We start from the raw sequence: 19505 nt of genomic DNA, 5'->3' as shown, positions 1-19505 counted from the left end.
GCTGATAGGGGAGAAGCTGTCTGAATAGGAGCACGAGCTGCAGCCTACACAACAGTGAACCAATGGGATGGTGTTTTAAGATAAGATCCTCTTATTGGGAGATGTGGGGGAGGTTGGTGGGCAGGCTCATGCTGAGACCCAGCTGCCTTTAAATATGACTGAGGCTCATTCCTCTCTTATTACTTCTCCAGCAGCAATGAATATGAAAACATCTTCCTAGTAGTCACTAATCTGCTCCCTCTCTCTGTTAATTGCCATGGCTGATGAAGAGATTGCTGCTCTAGTTGTGGACAATGGCTCTGGTAGGTGCAAGGCTGTGTTTGCTGGGGATGATGCCCCCCATGCTGTGTTCCCCTCCATTGTGGGGTGCCCTAGGTTCCAGGGTCATAGGGTGTGATGATGGGGATGGGCCAGAAGGACAGCTATGTTGGGGATGAAGCCCAAAGTAAGTGTGGTATCCTGATGCTGAAGTACTGTATTGAACATGGCATTGTTACTAACTGGGATGACATGGAAACGATTTGGCACCACACTTTCTACAATGAGCTGCAGGTGGCCCCGGAGGAGCACCCATTATTGCTTAGTGAGGCTCCCCTAAGGCTAACAGGGAGAAGATGACTCAGATCACGTTTGAGACCTTCAACACACCAGCTACGTATATGGCTATCCAGGCTGTGCTAGGCCTCTGGCCACACCACAGGCATTGTGATGGACTCTGGTGATGGGGTTACCCACACGGTCCCCATCTATGAGGGCTATGCCCTGCCCTATGCTAGTCTCCAGCTAGACCTGGCAGTCAGTCAGACCCTGGCCGATCTCATGAAAATCCTGACCGAGAGGCTATAGCTTCACCACCACAGCTGAGAGGGAGATTGTGCGTGATTTCAAGGAGAAGCTATGCTATGTTGCCTTGGATTTTGAGCAGGAAATGGCCACATCCGCAGTCTCCTCTTCTCTAGAGAAGAGCTATGAACAACCTGATGGGCAGGTGATCACCTTAGGCAATGAGAGGCTCTGCTGCCCTGAGGCCCTTTGCCTGCCAGGCTTCCTGGGCATGGAATCCTGCAGCATCCATGAGACTAACTTCAACTCTATCGTGAAATGTGATGTGGACATCTGCAAGGACCTGTATGCCAATATGGTGCTGTCCGGGGGCATTACTGCCCGGATGCAGAAAGAGATTGCTTCCCTGGCACCAAGTACTATGAAAATCAAAATCATCGCCCCACCTGAGTGTAAATACTCTGTCTGGATTGGTGGCTCCATCTTGGCTTCTCTCTCCACTTTCCAACAAATGTGGATCAGCAAACTGGAGTATGATGAATCTGGGCCATCCCCTGTTCACTGCAAATGGTTTTTAAAGGGACTTCCCAGCAGACAACTGCATGAGAAAAATGTATCCACCATACTGAGCTATATTAATTCTCCTCTTTAAGGCTCTCCTCTTAGAAGGGCTAGTATCCAGTGCTACAAACTCATTTCCTTTATTTCTTTATCAAAGACAACAGTTTGTTTGCTATTAATTTTTAGAGCAGTGACTAACTGATAGGAAAAGGTTATCTGGTAGAGCTCTTCTTTTGTGAAGCTTGGGTGAATTCTACTACTATCTTCTTTGCAGTTCAAAGTCCTCCAGTCATGGATCAAAGCTAACCTGTAAGGGTCAGAATAACAATTCAGTACTGAATAGTCTCTTACAGGCTGATAACCTCTGTAAACAAGCACTTTTTTGTGTCCTAAAACATCTGGGTTTTATAGCTAAATGCCTAAGTGGCAAGATAATGGGTTAATGTTGCATATTTGGAGTTGCTAAACATGGGTTTGCTGTTTTTTATACTTCTAAGCTATAGTTTAGAACACTGATGTTAGTTTTGACAACTAGAACAAATCATTCCCTTAGCAGTGAGACTATTTACTGTAGCAAAAATTTCTAGTTCCTAAACACCATTATACAAAAAAAAAAAAACCTGTAAACTGATTCTCAAATATGCATAATAATAAAAAGGCTAATCTCTAATATGGTCAAGAACACTTCTTTCAGACTAGAAAGACTAGTGCTTTCTTCATAGAATCATAGAATATCAGGGTTGGAAGGGACCCCGGAAGGTCATCTAGTCCAACCCCCTGCTCGAAGCAGGACCAATTCCCAGTTAAATCATCCCAGCCAGGGCTTTGTCAAGCCTGACCTTAAAAACCTCTAAGGAAGGAGATTCTATCACCTCCCTAGGTAACGCATTCCAGTGTTTCACCACCCTCCTAGTGAAAAAGTTTTTCCTAATATCCAATCTAAACCTCCCCCACTGCAACTTGAGACCATTACTCCTCGTTCTGTCATCTGCTACCATTGAGAACAGTCTAGAGCCATCCTCTTTGGAACCCCCTTTCAGGTAGTTGAAAGCAGCTATCAAATCCCCCCTCATTCTTCTCTTCTGCAGGCTAAACAATCCCAGCTCCCTCAGCCTCTCCTCATAACTCATGTGTTCCAGTCCCCTAATCATTTTTGTTGCCCTTCGCTGGACTCTCTCCAATTTATCCACATCCTTCTTGAAATGTGGGGCCCAAAACTGGACACAGTACTCCAGATGAGGCCTCACCAATGTCGAATAGAGGGGAATGATCACGTCCCTCGATCTGCTCGCTATGCCCCTACTTATACATCCCAAAATGCCATTGGCCTTCTTGGCAACAAGGGCACACTGCTGACTCATATCCAGCTTCTCGTCCACTGTCACCCCTAGGTCCTTTTCCGCAGAACTGCTGCCTAGCCATTCGGTCCCTAGTCTGTAGCTGTGCATTGGGTTCTTCCGTCCTAAGTGCAGGACCCTGCACTTATCCTTATTGAACCTCATCAGATTTCTTTTGGCCCAATCCTCCAATTTGTCTAGGTCCTTCTGTATCCTATCCCTCCCCTCCAGCGTATCTACCACTTCTCCCAGTTTAGTACACAAGGCCTTGTGTCTTACAGAACACAAGCAGCTATATAATGGAAGGACTTCTCAATCTTTGAGTGGAGTTTTGCAAGTCCTCCCATAAAGCAAATGCAGCTGGACGCTATTAAATCACTTAACTAGCATATAATGCCTGCTTACTGCACTAAAGTTTAATTCTATGCTTTAAAAGAGCAGAGTTTGAAATGGCTTAGTACATTTTAAAGGACACCAGACAGTTATAAGGGTTTGACCTACTTGAGAACTAGCCCATTCTTCTGCATAGAAACTATTTAAAGAATAAGCAAAATCTTGGACCTGAAATTTCCGTTCCATTATTGCTGGACTGGTGGGTAGCATCCCTAGCCTGCTGCTCTTCTTTAGGACACACAAGAATTTGCCCTAGCTCTTCTACTGTAGGCAAAAACCTTAATTGATACCCATTCATTTCTGAATTTCTTCCAAATATTAAATATCAGATCCCTAAATTAATTCTCCTGGCTACTTCATAGAGTCTAAAACAATCTACACCTTTTGTAGGTACAGATCCTTCTCTCCTTTGCAAAGAGACAGCTGGGCTGATGTCCACTATGACTTGCCATCACACTTAAACCAAACAGTTATGGCCACAGAGTGCTGGTAGGTGAGACAGGAGGGTTTCTGCCATGACTTACTAATGTCACTTTAATGTAAAAAAAAAAAAAAAAAGTACAGACTAAAACTAGCTGCGTGCATGACTCCCCCCTGCTGAGTGGAAACCATTTAGGCAAGAGATAGCTTATTACATGTGTGTAATTGGAAGAATAAATTGTTCCCTCTGACTGCTCTACTGCAAAACAAATGAATGGGTATTGAAAGAAAATCAAGCAGAAAGATCATGTTCCAGCTTCCCCCCACCCCCTTAATATTGCTCATATGGTTAAGGGAAGGGTGTTCATTTAGTCCCAGTTATGCAACTATTTCTACAAGATGGACACCTATGCCTGCATGGAGCGCTATTGAAGTCTATGGGGCTGCCAGAGGACTCCCCTCTTTCTCCCCCCTCCCGCCCCCATGGATTCAGTTGTAGTATTGCAATGTTAATAACAAAGCCATGCATATGTTTGTCGTCGGTATTCTAAACCAGTAGTTTGCAAAGCCGGCCTGCCACTTGTTCAGGGAAAGCCCCTGCCGGGCGGGACCAGTTTGTTTACCTGCCGCATCCGCAGGTTCGGCCAATCGTGGCTCTCACTGGCCACGGTTCGCCGCTCCAAGGGACATGCTGGCTGCCCTTCCCATAGCCCCCATTGGTTTGCAGCGGCAAACCTGTGGCGATTACCTACCGTGTCTGCAGGTTTGGCCAAACAAAGTGGTCTGGCCCGGCAGGGGCTTTCCCTGAACAAAAGGCAGACCGGTTTTGAGAACCAGTGTTCTAAACTACCAGTCCTGCTCCACTAACTTAGTTTAAATACCTTATTTCAGCTGTCCAACCTGTAGGTTATTGATAACTGCTAGGGAGAGTCACTTTAAAAAAAAAAAAAGACAACAAAGGCCTCTTTTCAAAACAAACTTCTTGTAAAAAAAGCTTTCTGGTGAAACCAAAAACAGAATCTGCCTTTCTTTTAATTTTTCTGCAATAGAACTGTTGAGTTGGTTGGTTTTTTTTGTTCGTTGCCTCCCCCCTATTTTGCCTCTATGTGACTCTTCAAAACTTCCTTGCTTCACGCAAGGCAAAATAGAACTCTGTCACTCTTTAAAAGTTGGAGGGCTTGAGGAAATTTTGAGTAGCAAAAAGTAGACCCACCAGTCACTTTGGTATAGTGGGTTGCAAATGTGAGAAAATAGGAAGCCACAAATTCAAAAGATTTGGCGTGGGAGAAGTACCTCCATTTCAAGAAAACAAAGGGGTTCCATTTCAAATCCTCTGGCATGGAAATATTCTGGGACTTAAGCTTTTTGTGAAACTGCCTTTGCTTTTGAGTGGCTCTAGTAACAATATTCCTTGCCTTAACATCCAGCCCTCCTCCCATTACTGCAGGGACCTATTTCCACCAAGAGTAGAGGATATAAACACTGAAGGTTTTAAAACCTCCGTAGAAGCAATATTCTGGAACAGTTGCTTGATGTGAAAACTTCCCCTTATTAAACATAGACCTAGCCTGGCTCTGTGATTGAGGCTGCTTCACCATGGCTAAACACTACATGCTACCTCACTTCAGTAGAGCTGGCTAGAACACTCTTTTAAATAAAAAAATTAAAAGAAAAATCATCTTTGAAAAAAGGGCTTTTTTTTAAAATGAAAATTCTTGAAGATATTTAGGGTTTTTAAACTTCCTTCCCCCTCCCCCTCAAAAAAAAAGGGGGGGGATAGAATGGAAGAGGGGAGGAAATGTGTTAAATTGGTCTTTTAAACTCTAGACAAAAAAAATACTAATTTAGTCTCTGACACTTTTACAGAAGGAAAATGACTCACTTTTTTTCCACAGGCTTCACCTTTTTTGAGCAGCTCTAGGCCTATTCTACACACTTTTTATACCAATTTAATTAATTTTTGGTGAAGGATGTGAGGTTTTTTTTTTCTACCAAAACAGCTAAAGCAGGAAAAACTCCCCTGCCTTGAGTAGATGTAGTTATATTGGTATAACTCATACATGTGCCTTATAGTAGTATAGCTTATTCCTCTTCCTTTATAGTAGCTATACCAGTATAAGGCACCTTTATACCAATATAAGTGCATCCACACAAGCAGGGAGAGAGGGGTTGAATTACTGTAACTATAGCAGCATAGTTAAAGCACTAACATTTTTGTGTGTGTGTAGATAGGCTCCTAGTCTTGCTTAATATCCTCAAAGTTCCAAGGAAAAATGTGATTCTCATGCTTGCAAACATATTTGGCTTACAAAAATTATTTGTGTATATATTTCCAATGTTGAGTTCAAAGAAGCACTTTCCCCAACTCTAAAATGATGTCTACCTAACAAGAATGTGAGCATTTATGGTTGAGATCCCCTAAATACTGCATGGATCTCCTCTGATGAAAGGCCCTATATGAGCTGAAGTTCTACCACCTTGTGGGATTTTATGGAATACCACCACAAGCTAAGCTGCATGAGTGCTTAGGTGGGAGACCTCCAAGGAATATCCAGAAGTTGCAGGAAGCAATAGGAATGCTGATTAAGCACTGAAGCTACCTTCCCTCCCTTCTGTTGGTGGTGCCATCTTACAGAGCAGGTATAAAACAGATGACCTGCTTGCCTGTGGCAAATAAACTCTGGCACTCTTTGGTAAGACTAACTCTACCATCCTGAAAAAATGTAAAGAGGGTAATTGCTTCCCTAAAATTTCTCCCTTATTTTTGACTGCATACATTTGTATTTGCTTTTGAGGACTTATGTACCTAAACTGAGTCCCCAGAGATGTGCACATGTTTGAATACTGGCCCATGAAGTATGTATCAAATAATCACAATTACATATTTTGATGTGGAGTCTAGAAACCAGTTATTTTTGTACTGCTGCATGTATGATGCTGTGTGTCTGTGCTTTGTACAAAACTAATGGAATCATCTTGCTAATCACAGATGCTGACAAGCCAGGCCACTCTGTTCCGGTGCAATACATCAATCTGCCATGAGGTGCTATTTCCATTTCTGCAGCTGGAATACTAAAGAATTATTTATGCATTTCTTGTAGTTTCACTACTTCAAATACCCCCACACTACTTTATCCCAAGCTTTGTCTGCTCCCAGTATGCTGGCATCTTGCAGCCATAGGAACTCTTCAAGAATTTTTTCTAGCTTATTTTAAAAACGTGGAACACACTTCTCATTCTTTCATGTGATCTTAAACAAGCAAGTTAGGACCAAGATGTATTCCAAGGTATACGAAAATCTTGCTGGCCCTCTTTATTCTGACCTTATATTACCAGCCAAGTGCAAAGTTGCCCTAGTTCAATAATTCTTAAACTGTGGGTTAGGACCCCAAAGTGGGTCATGACCCTATTTTAATGGGGTCATCAGGGCTGGCTTAAACTTTCTGGGGCCTAGAGCTGAAGCCTTGGGGCTTAGGCTTCAGCACCCCCTCCTGGGGTCATGTAGTAATTTTTGTTAGAAAGGGGGTCACAGTGCAATGAAGTCTGAGAACCCCTGCCCTAGTTACATGCCCAGCAAAGCTATTAACAGTAGTATGATATGCTGCCAGGCACAGGATATGGGATGTATTCTTAAACCCTTGGGGTAGAGAAGTGGTAAAGATTGGATCTTCCAGTGCTTTCAAGCCAAGGTTTCTATCCAGCTCTCCTGAGATAGAAGCTCAATCAAATGAGAGGCTTTGCTGAAGGTGCAGAATAGAGAAGATGCCGGAGCGTGCAAACACCCTAACTCCAATAAAATCTGTAAACAGTGCCTGTATAATAGGTTAAATTGAGCAAATTCTTCCATCTAGTGAAGTTTCCATGTCTGATGTTAGAAGTGGTAAGAGTAACTATTCCAAAGGGTAGTTTCCTGTGCTCTTAAAGGAACACAAATGAAATTAATGATCTGAGTATCCTTCCCCAAATGAAAGTCTAATGGTTGCATAACATCTTTGGGCTGGGGAGGATGTGGCTGCTTTGAATCTTTCCTCAATGTGCAGAAAGAATCCACATCAGAGCAGTCATTGTGGGGGTTTATGATTACATCCAGACAATCACTCATTGGGCTGTGAACATTCCAGTCTGTGTAATAACTGGCCTTTTGGTTCATCCCCAGAGATTGAACCTCGGACCTCTAAGGTTAAAACCATAGGCCCTTGCAACTTGAACTGAAGCTAGAAGCTGTAGCAAATTTCGCTCATGTCTGGATCAGACACGGAAGTAGATGTATAAAACACTCACTGAATAGTGGTTACATATGCCTGTTGGCAACAGAGCTAAAACTCTCTCATCAGAATCCAAAACCTGACAATTTCCCTGCAACTCAGCCCAAGTTCACCAAAGTTGTACTTAGAGATCATTTTGACTGAATACACTTACAATCATTTGTCTTCTTCTAAGATGCACCTTGTACACGCTAATGCTAAATAACAGGGATTGTAAACTACATAGCAAATCTTGGCTGACTTTCAGTCAAGATTAAGATAAAATGAGCCTGAATTCTAGAATAGCCCTGAAAATATTTTAGACCCACAAGCTCCATGGATGGATTGATGATTTCAGGTTGGACCCATGCAAGAATCAGCAGCTTTGCAGAGTTTGGTCAGACTTGAAAATCAAAGCAAAATGCAGGTGTTTACTAACCTGCCTGTGAACTGAAACTGCAAAATCTACTCAGGTACCATCTCAAATTTTATAGCCTGCTGAAATGAGCAAAGGAAATAAAAACAACAATGAAAACAGCAGGGGGACCATTTCAGCTATACTAACATGAGTAAACAAGGCAGGAGTTGGGGAGGTTAAAACAAAATAACGGAATACCAAAGGGGAAAGTCACATCAGAATTTTGGAGCCAGCTGCAGAAGAAGAAAGGACAACTCGTGCCATTAACTTCATTTTTAAAGATACCACACTGTAACATCACCTCTTTTTCACTCCTAAAATCAGACCTACCCGATTTCTTCAGTCCTGCAGCCACAGCTTCATGTCACTGCCACAGATTCCATGATTAGTGGGAGAAGCTAGCATGTGGAAAATGGGTACAGGAAAGGGAAGGCAAAAAGTGAAATTTTTTTTTTTTTTTTTACAAATTTTACACCCTTTACAACAGCTAGTGAATAACTTATAGTGCCACCTCATCCCATCCAATTGTTCTTGCATTAATCCCTGGGAATTAATTATATGCATCTTTTCCATCTCTAAATTCTAAGAGCTATCAAAGGATTTAAAATTATGTCATTGTATAAATTGCACACCGTTTCAGTCTTTCAAAAACACAGTGAACACACCCTCCCGCCCCCAAACACACACACAGCCAAGAAAGTTCAATAAAGGCAATTGATTTTTTCAGTTCAGTCTTTCCTAATAGAGGGAGTGGTGGTGGCTCTGTAGAAAAAAAGGGCTATTAGGTCGCTAATCGCATTGTTAATATTCTTTATTAGTGTTTTTGGTAGTGCTTAGGACCCCCCGTCATGGACCAGGACCCCACTGTGGTAGGTGCTATATAAACAAAACAAAATGATGGTCCTTGCCCCAAAGAGCTTAGAATCTAAGCAAGACATTTATTATTATTAATTATCCTAATAATCTAAGCAAGACATTTGTCAACATTCTCCTCTTCACACATTGAAAGTCATGGAAGGGAATGGCAGGTCTGTGACTCATGAGGCATTGCCGCTTTTCACATCATCCCTGGTGGTAGACCACATTGTCAAGAGAGTCTAGTCTTTGCCTTGTGTCCACAATGTGACGCTCTTTCTGAACCTGCCCATCCCCCTCCCTGGAGCAGAAAAGCTGTAGGGAGGTTTCTGGCTGTTCGGAAGAGCAGCGAGTTAGAATGATTTAGGGGAGTGCACAGAGCAGCTATTCCCCAGTTCTTCCAACCTGGCCTTGGGGACACACCCACCCAGCCATGTGGAGTTCATTGCCTACACAGCAGAAGGAAGAAAGGCAGTTATGCTGGAGTGGTGGGACAGCACCTTTCATTGGGAATAGCCTTCCCACATTCATCTGATCACCCCCTTCTCCACCCCATTGTTCCGTCTCTTTCTGAGAAGCAGCTATTTAACAATACCTTTTCTACATGCACTTGAATTCACTCATGCTCACTGTGCATTTGCACTCTGAATTTTCGGGCTGCTGCGCTCTTGTCTTGGCCAGGGCCAGTTGTAGAAAGAAAAGCTTGGGAAAAGCTATTTGTGGTGCATTTCAAACATTGCTGATGGCTGGAAGTACCAAAAAGCTTGCCAGAAGCCTGTTCCCATGGGATAGCCGCCCAGAGTCTAGACCTAGGATATTTGAGTGAGTATCAAATAAACTTGTGAATGTTTATCTGAACAAACCTTTTGAGTTCTTTCCCCATTAATCAGGATGTGGGGCCTGATTCACCATTGTCCCATGTGGTGCCTAATCATTTACTACACTCACTTGTGCAAAATGAGTACAAAGGGGGGTGTAAAACCGAATCAGAATGATGGGGTCTTACACTGGCTTTGCAGCAGTGTACATAACTACGCAAAGTGAAGAGCCATGGGAAAATCAGATGCATGACAGTCAGCCCATTGCTAGCATTTCTTACGTCTTTGTGCTGCGTCCAGTTCTGAAAGGGGGAACGGAATACAAAAAGTGGACACACTCAGAACTGCAAAAGGAAGCTAGGGAAAGAGTCACAGGGAGATGCAGAGGCTGGGAGTCAGGAGACCTGGAGTCTATTCCCAACTCTGCTACTGCTTCACTGATACACCTTGGAAATGGCATTTAACTGTGCTGTGCTTCAGTTCCCCTGGCTGTAAAAATGGGGGAGGGGAAATACCTATCGCTGTAACAGCGGATGAAAGGTGCTATCAATGTGTAAAGTGTTATTGTTGTTTGTCCTGTAGCCCCATTGCTATGAGCTCTGGAAATTCCCATTAATAGAAGACTTTCCGTAACTGGACACTTCAGTTTATTAAAGCCTTCTGCTCTCATTATACTGCCTAAACTGAAGTGTGTTGGTTTGGAGCACTTTGGTGAAAGGTCTGGAGCTTCTTATTAGGCTGAAATTAGACATTTCAAGTCCCTCAAATACCAGTGTTTTAACATTTGGCAATGTCTTCAAGTCACAAACTGGGCAAATAGTGAAGATGAAGGGGTTTCCTAGCCACAAAAATGAGCAAGCAGTTACTTTAATCTGCTCTAAAGTCAGAAATAGTTCATGTATTGTAAGAAAAGCCACTCTGAGCAAAGAAATCATTATTTAGTTTTCTTGAATATAAAATTATCAGCATTACTCAACAATAGTGTGGTTGTAGCACAAAAGCCAGGATATAGTCACTGAAAACCTGTAAAATTAGACAAAGTTCATTAGATGTCAAAGTCTTTGAGCTGCTCTCAGCTTCCATGAGAGGAGGGTAACAAAGCCCAGTGGACCTGGGTGGGCATGTATGAATGCAGGGATTGTTAAACCAACGGCATTCTCTTCGAGACCTCATGGGACCTCTACCATACATGCTGTGGAACGAACAGGGTCCATGAGAGGGTAGATCTGGCAGTAGGAGACAGCAGGACTGGAGACAGGGGTTACAGCAGCTCTGCATGCCCCTTCCCTTCCACTAAACCCACAGGCCAACCCACTGCAAGTTTAGCACTGTTTAGTTCTCAGTTGTGCCTACAACATGCCAGGCACTTTTGAAACATAAAGGGGCTGTCATTTATTATGTTTGTATAACACTGAACACATCGGGGGTCCCACTCCCCCCAAAAATGCATCACAAACATGCTATTTGCAAACCATCCCTCTATTTGTTCTGCTTGTGTGTTCTTTCCTTTCCCTCCCACCCCCATCTTGAATCTGTCTTGTCTATTTAGACTGTAAGCTTTTCAAGGTAGGGACTGTCTATTACTTCAGGTTTGTGCAGTGCCTAGCACAATGGGCCTTCTACCATAATAGTAATAATTAATAATTTTACCTCATCTAACATCTTTAATGGCCCCGGTTCCAGGAGTTTATGTTCTACCTGTCACAGATCTGGCTGAGCTCCTCCTGCTGTGAGGGGATCCAAACACTAACTCCCACTTCCCCTTAGCTTGCTGAGGCTGGGCAGAATTTAGACCCTGTCCCTGGCTTTGGAACTCTAGGCACACACTCCATATGTAGACCTTGTGTCTGACACCCCTCTGGGCTGTGGAGACACTGCAGTCCAATTGCCTGGGCCCCGATGCTAGTAGTACGACTTCCTCCAAGACTGCCAGCATGTTCCTCAGAATCCCACCGAAGTGTGACTACTTTCCAGTTTCTCTCTTCAGGGTTAAGTGGCAGTGAAAGCAGCCACAAACTGTACACTGGATTTTAATCACAGTTTACTTATTATGAGACACACACAGATCCAGACAAAATAAAAAACGCCTATATGCATTTCCCTGCCTCCGGTTCCTCCACATTCTAGAGAGTTCTTTAGCCTTGGAAAGAGTCCTCTGGGGTGTCCAGGATCTTCTCCTGTCTCTCCAGGCTTCTCTTCAGACTTATTGAGCCTTCTCTAGGTCAGCCAGTTTCCTCTGCCCTTGGCTGGCCCCACAGTTGATCTGGATCCCTGCTACAAAAGCCTGCCCATCTCTTCCCCTCTCCTGCTCAAAGCTTCCTGTTCTTGTCCTGGTGGGGGGACATATAAATCTGATCAACCCACTAACACCTAGTTTCTGCATTCTGTTCCTGTGGATTTTCCACTTCCCCTTCCAGCCCGTGCAGCTGGAAGAACTAGCTTTTTCCAGCTTTAACGAATCCATTGTCTCAAGGGAAGTTAAACCATTTCAGCTTTAACTACCAACTATTATCTGTGGTCTGGCAGAGATGTTCTCCAGTCCTTGTCAGCAAATGGTGGATTTCATGTCCAAACAGAGGCATTCCACAACACAACACTTTCATAACAACGACTTCATAACATCAACCAGAATTCATAAATTGTACATGCAGACTCCTCAAATCTTGACACCATCTCAACATTTCCTGTCTTTACTGTCCCAGATCTAGGTCCTTTAATCTTCACATCCTCATCTGAAGCCCCTGTTCCACCTCCCTCTCCATCTGTTAGAATCAACACACACACACACACACACACACACATTCCCTCCCTCTGTTGGCAGGGAGGGGAGGGAATGACTAACTGGCATCCAGTGGACCCTTATGGCATAGTGATGACTTGGAATGGGGCTATTCAGGTTTTATACTTCTCAACTGGAGTTCCTTGTATTCTGGTCTCATTCACATTTCACTGATTGTCCTGGCTTTGGATGACTCCTGGTACACCTAGTAGAGTAAAAAACCTCTCCATTAACTACTATAAGCAAATCAAGAGCCAACTATATCTTGGAGCGACACAGTCTGTCCCCAGTGCCTTTCATTCTAATATTGGACGTGTCATATTTTGAATCTAAAATCAGAAATGGGTGATTGGATTTCTGTGTGCAGTCTCTCCTCCTGCACTCCCGCTTACCCAGCCCATCTTCCCCTCAGTTCTTAGATTCAAAATTGGAATGGAACAAAAAATGCCCTAGGACCGTTTTTCCTTCCAATTCAAAACAAGAAAGTTTCCTGTTCTTCTATTTTTCAATCTCTTTCCCCTCCCCTCCCCTCCCCCCCAACACTCCCCCTCCCAAAAAAAAGGCAACAAGTCACATTCTACTGTTTTGCTGGTTGGGTTTGCTTCCTGTGCAAAGTGTTTTGCCTTAATATACAGCTGAATACACAATTGTTAAAATCATTTATCCAAATTCATCACTGGTGTAACATCATTGATTTCAGTTGGAGTCACACCAGGAATTAATGTGGGCTATTAGTTTGCAGAATACTCTTGGTATTCAAGTGGATGTATTACATAACTGGATGGGGTGTTAATAACTATTCCAGCACCTGGGATGTATTTCACTTGTTGAGGGAGTTCTTTCCTGACTTATAGAAAGAGGCTTTAATTAATTTTGTTTAACAGAAAGCTGTAGGAAACTATTTCACATCCAGTGATCTGATTTGATTTACCTGCTAACTGTATTTACAGGCAACTTTAAACTGTGAAAATTGTTATAGAAAAAGACTTCAGTTTCCTCTGGTATGAGATGGATAATAATATGACACTACTGCCAACTCAATGCCCAGGACAAGTTGCTTTGCGTCCAGTGAGTATATGCTAAACTTGAACTCTCTTTAAGATTAAAGTATCAAGGAACACAGTAAAGGCTTTAAAATATAATTAAGGCCCCATATACACTGCACCAAGCTTGACCTGAATTCTTTAGCAAGCCACCTAGATTCTACAGCTCTCCAGTGCAGCAGATTTGAGATTCTGTTGCAACTTCACATAGATAAAAATATTGGGTTTTATTGAACTAAATATAAAAAAATGACAATACGAGTACAATATTCCTTGAATTATTAATTTTTTGATATTACATTTAGTTTTACGATGCCCAAAACTTCACTTTCCATATGCTGCAGGATTTTGTAATGCTGTCAGGGGAAAACCAGGAGATTTTGGGGCTTTTGACACCTGGTAGGTGTGGGAGGTAGTTAGGGATCATGAGATCAGCACTTTAGATGGTAAAAAGATCACCGGTTAACAGGGCCGGCTTCAGGCACCAGCGAAGGAAACAGGTGCCTGGGGCAGCCAATAGAAAGGGGCGGCACTCCGTCAGTTATTGGGGCGGCACATCCGGGTCTTACGCGGCAATTCGGCAGCGGGTCCTTCATTCCTTCCCTTCCACTTTGGCGGCACGTCGGCAGCAGCTCAGTTGGGTTTGTTTGTTTTTTTCCACCGCTTCGGGAGGCAAAAAAGCTGGAGCTGGCCCTGCCAGTTAAACAGTTAAGTCTATTTCCATCTATTTTCTTATTCTTAAATTGTAATTGGATCAGGCACCATCTTCTTGTTCTGTATATGTACAACACCCAGCATAATGGGGTCCTGGTCCATAAATATGCTAATACAAATAATAATAATAATAATAGTCATTAGGTTTCAAAGCCAAAACTCCAATGAGATAAATGAAGCAGATCACACATTCCTTAAAGCTGTTGTTTCAGGCTCTTTGCAAAGTTTTTCTTCACAGCCATAAGTGCTAGAAGCCTTAAAATTCTAGATCGCAGTTCTGTGGCAAGGGTTAGATTCTACTACTGCAGAATCATGGAATTCATGGGGCTTCCTACATGACAATCTTTTCGGAATTCTTTGAAATCTTCCTCCATAACCGAGTACCTTGAAATATACATCTATCTTTCACACTCCATAGAAAGTAACAGATAAGGCAAATTCAGAAATGCATTTCTACAAAATGGAATACGGTTTGTGAAACACAAATCCTATTTTTAAAGCAGTTTTGAATATTTCAAAGAATGATGTTGTGTTAATTCCAGACGTGCTCTAAATTTATACATAAAGCCCCAGTGGTAAAAATAACCTGATGGCAAGCGTGCTGGGCAAAATATTGTTTATCTGACAAGCAAGAATAGCTTTTACTATATATAGTTAAAGAATGAGTCTTTAAAATTGATCCAAGATAGAATAAAAATAAGTTAGGTTGAAATATTTCCAAGAATAATTTGTGCCAGCACTGGCTTAAGAAACGCATGACCTGGGGTGGAGGGTGATTCTCTATTTTGTAAAGAGGGCCTCAGCAAAAAAAAGGGAGCATCATGGTGATGAAGCCAATAAGTAATATTATTAACAAGGCCTCAAATGCATTCCCCGTGTCTGCTTCAAAATGGAGATCACCTTTTCTTTCTAAATGGCATCATTCTGGCTAGCACTTCATAAGTATACATGAACGTAAGTATATCACCAATTGCTAACCAGTCTGTTTTAAAATAAACTGTATGATCCCTTAATAATCCTAGCAGTTAACTGTTGATGGATTTGGTTAACAGCTACCAGAAAGAGACTCGCTGCCTATGGTCCAGTAATGTGATGTACATTTGATTCTGCAGTACACCTGCTTATGCTCCTAACCTACCGCTCTCTGCAGACCCAGCTTATTTATATTACAAAGACACATGTCACCCTTTCATTTTGCTAGATTATTCCACCTCGGATTTATGATTTGAGACAAAGGAGAATTGCAGCATCAAAGTCTTGTGGTGTTGTATTTACGGCCAAGCCCGTTCAAAAAAAAAAAAAAACAGTGTTCAAAGACAGAGTGGGTGTAAAATGAAATATTTAGACAGCATCACAGTCTTCACCAAGTCTTTGAAAAGACCCTTCATGTCTTCCAGCTTCAGTTTCTACAACTAGAAAAAGGTAGTGCAATTACATCCCTGGGCTGGCTTTACGTTTGGAAGGAAGAGACACTGCACACTGAAGACCAGGGTGGGATTTTCAATAGTACCTAAAGGACTTACATGCAGGTGTCCCATTGAAAGTTTGTGCTCTTAATTCACTGAGGTATTTCTGAAAACCTCGCACCTGCTCCTGCCCTACCTGGCCACTGGAATAATCCACCTTGGTGAACATCCCTTCCAGCCAGCAGTATGGCCATGGGAAAGGGAATGTGACCTGGACTTCCTTATTCCCTAGCAATCACTGGCTGCCAGAATGGTACAAAGAAGCAGAATGGAACAAGCAAACTTACGTAAAGTTCCAAAGCTTCATGAATTCAACCTTGGTAAAGTATGAGTGGCGGAAATGGGGCAGAGGTGAGATGGAAAATCCAATATAGGAGATCACAGGAAAATAGGACACTGAGGGGTATTTTTAAAGACACATAAATAGTATAAATGTGGCCTTGCCAGGAAGAAGTATATATTAGACAGCAGGGTTTTTATTAAAGCCAGCTTTCTGAGCGCTATCGAGTGGAGTACATTACAGTGGGATATGTGTCTGGAAAAACAATCAAAAAGAGCCTAGAAGAATGCAGATAATAGTGAGCCAAACCTCAGGTGAGATTAACATGTTCATAAAGGGCTTGTGTGCTATGTACATAAAGCAAGCAAGAATCCACTCTCAAGAACGTGTGTGTTAAATCAGAAGCAATTCTGAGTCAGAGTTATCCCGGTGTAAAACCATTGTGAGATTGAATTAAGCTTTGTATGTAGCCTTTTAAGGGGTTCTATGAATTGTTCAGCTACAGTGTGTTGCATGTGTCCAAATCTGCCATCCATCATAAAGCAGAATAGTGCAATGGCAGTAGTAGTGTGGCAACAAAGGACTTTCCTTCAGCAACACAAAGACAACCATTTGCTACACTGAGCAGATGAATACCCTTCCTCTGCTGCCCTCAGCAGCTCCTAGCAGGAGCCCTGGTAGACTACAGAGTTGCACGCTTCGGATGCAGTGTTCAACAGTTACATTACACACAGAAAGCCAGACAGAGAAATACCATCAAGTTAAGTGTAGGGCCTCACTTCGTTCAACCAACAAGGCACAGCCAGCCACGGGCAGCTCATGCAGACCTGCTTTGCACAAGTTTATATGACACTGTAATTAAGATACTAGTGGCCTGTCTCCACTACTGTTCCGAATACTGGGATCATGTTATTGTTCTGGCAACGCTGGGCAATTTTAACAAAATGATCAATGTAGACACTCCGGCAGGGGGTTCACGCACCAGCAAATGGTTATGTTTTCTTTTGCAGCTGTTGGAACAAATAAGTGTCCTTTAAGAGCCTATTGAAACCCTTGAATTCATTTGCAATTCTAAAAATACATCTTCATTACAGTCAGTGTGGTAGGAACACCTGCTGGGTGCAGAGTGCTGCACTTCCAAAAGGGCTAGGGCACAGGAGACAGGAATTCAGAGTACATCTGTCTAGCTTGGGCTTAAGGAAGTCACATTACGCAGTTACAGAGAGGAAAGAAGGGAGTCAGTTATAGGCAGAACCATCAGAAATTGGCTTGGAGATTGAAACAATAACGATAAGTGAGACAGACCTTGTCACAGCTGCTTTTGAATTCAACAGATTTGTTGTTTTGATTAGCCGTGGTGTTTGACAGTTGGGGAGGTTTGCATGGGTGTGATGGTAAACAGATGAACAAGAGGCCTGAGCCTGCTCCCATACAAGTCAATGAGGAGGTTTGTCATTGACTTCAAGAGGAGCTGGATCCAGCCTCCCAAGAAAAATGTGTAACTATATTTAGCAGGTACATAGCCCGGTGTAGTAGGTCAACCCTCAGCCTGGGTTTAGCTGTAGGATTGCCAACTTTCTGATTGCACCCTTACCCTGCCACCTGCTACGCCTCTTCCTGAGGCCCTGCCTGGCCCAGCCCCTTCTCCGAGGCTCTGCCCCCACTCACTCCATTCCCCCCACTCTGTTGTTCGGTCTCCCCCACCCTCACTCACTCGCTCATTTTCACTAGGCTGAGCAGGGTGTTGGGGTGCGGGAGGGGGTGAGGGTTCTGGCTGGGTGTGTGGGCTCCAGGGTGGGGCCAGAAATTAGGGGTTCGGAGTGTGGGAGGGGGCTCTGGGCTGGGACAGGGGTTGAGGTGCAGGGAGGTAAGGGCTCTGGCTGGGGGTGCGGGCTCAGGGCTGGGGTAGGAGGTGCAGGCTCCAGAAGCAAGTTTGGGTACGGCCCGAGGCTTAGGGTTGGAGCAAGGGTGCAGGAGAGGGTTCAGGGTGCAGACTCTGGGAGGGAGTTTGGGTGTGGGAGGGGGCTCAGGGCTGGGGCAGGAGGCTGGGGGGCAGGAGGCGGTTAGGGGTGCGGGCTCCGTTAGGGTGGCGCTTATCTCAGTGGCTCCTGGAAGCAGCCAGCATTTCCCACCAGTCCTAGGTGGAGGTGCAGCCAGGTGGGTCTGCGCGCTGCCCCCATCTGCTGGCACCGCCCCCGCAGCTCCCATTGGTTGCAGTTCCCAGCCAATGGGAGCTGCGGAGCCGGTTCTCAGGGAAGCCATGCACAGCCAGGGAGCCTGCCATAGCCCCGCTGCACTACCGACCAGACTTCTAATGGCCCAGTCAGTGGTGCTGACCAGAGCCGACAGGATCCCTTTTTAACAGGGCCTTCCAGTCAAAAACCAGACACCTGGCAACCCTACTTAACAGTAGTCTTTTTAAGTCTCTTTCCCCCTGTGAGAACCCCCACTCCAGGGCAATATCTGTTCCCAGAGTCAGTTCTGCTCATTCCTGGGGTTCAATCATTTCTAGTCCCTGGTGGTGCTCCCCAGGTTCCACCACAGGTCATTGGTTGGGAGCAGCCTTCCAAGGCCCCTGGCCTGTATCAGGCTTGTGGTATCAGCCTGTCCCCAAACAAGGAGGGAGTGGGGAGGGACGGAAAGGCTAGCCACCACCTCAGGCTTAACTCCCCTTGCTACTGGAGCTCACTAGCAGCACAGCCTCTTCTCCTCGGAAAACTTCCCCCTTCTCTGGGGCACGTTCCACCTTTTTCAGCTCCCTTTCTCCAGGAGAAACATGTCCTGCACGTGCACATCACTGGAGCAGCATGAGTGCAGGAATGCATGTTAGCCTGTCTGTCAGTAGGATGGGCTTGTGGCCCATCACACATGGGTGCAGCTGTGACAGTATTACTCACATCTATTGCTGGAGTGTAGACAGAGCACAAATGTTTCTTAGGGTATGTCTACACTACAGAATTAGGTCGAATTTATAGAAGTCGTTTTTTTAGAAATTGGTTTTATATATTCAAGTGTGTGTGTCCCCACAGAAAATGCTCTAAGTGCATTAACTCGGCGGAGCGCTTCCACAGTACCGAGGCAAGCGTCGACTTCCGGAGCGTTGCACTGTGGGTAGCTATCCCACAGTTCCCGCAGTCTCCGCTGCCCATTGGAATTCTGGGTTGAGATCCCAATGCCTGATGGGGCTAAAATATTGTCGCGGGTGGTTCTGGGTACATATCGTCAGGCCCCCATTCCCTCCCTCCCTCCGTGAAAGCAAGGGCAGACAATCGTTTCGCGCCTTTTTTCCTGAGTTACCTGTGCAGACGCCATACCACGGCAAGCATGGAGCCTGCTCAGGTAACCGTCACCCTATGTCTCCTGGGTGCTGGCAGACGTGGTACTGCATTGCTAC

The 19505-nt window shown here is 44.1% G+C and overlaps 1 protein-coding gene across 1 annotated transcript; it reads left to right on the top strand.

The window, feature by feature from the left end:
* Positions 1 to 209: 209 nt before the first annotated feature.
* On the top strand, positions 210 to 1732 carry ACTBL2 (actin beta like 2). Its single transcript, XM_084629564.1, is given in 5 exon segments — positions 210 to 388; positions 391 to 589; positions 592 to 679; positions 681 to 833; positions 835 to 1732. Coding segments are annotated over 5 exon segments (1173 nt in total). The 5' UTR covers positions 210 to 256; the 3' UTR covers positions 1436 to 1732.
* The last annotated feature ends 17773 nt before the right edge of the window (positions 1733 to 19505 follow it).

Source organism: Lepidochelys olivacea, assembly GCF_965140295.1.
Source record: "Lepidochelys olivacea isolate rLepOli2 genome assembly, chromosome: 5".
In the NCBI taxonomy this organism is placed as follows: Eukaryota; Metazoa; Chordata; order Testudines; family Cheloniidae; genus Lepidochelys; species Lepidochelys olivacea.
This window is presented reverse-complemented; position numbering and strand designations above follow the sequence as displayed.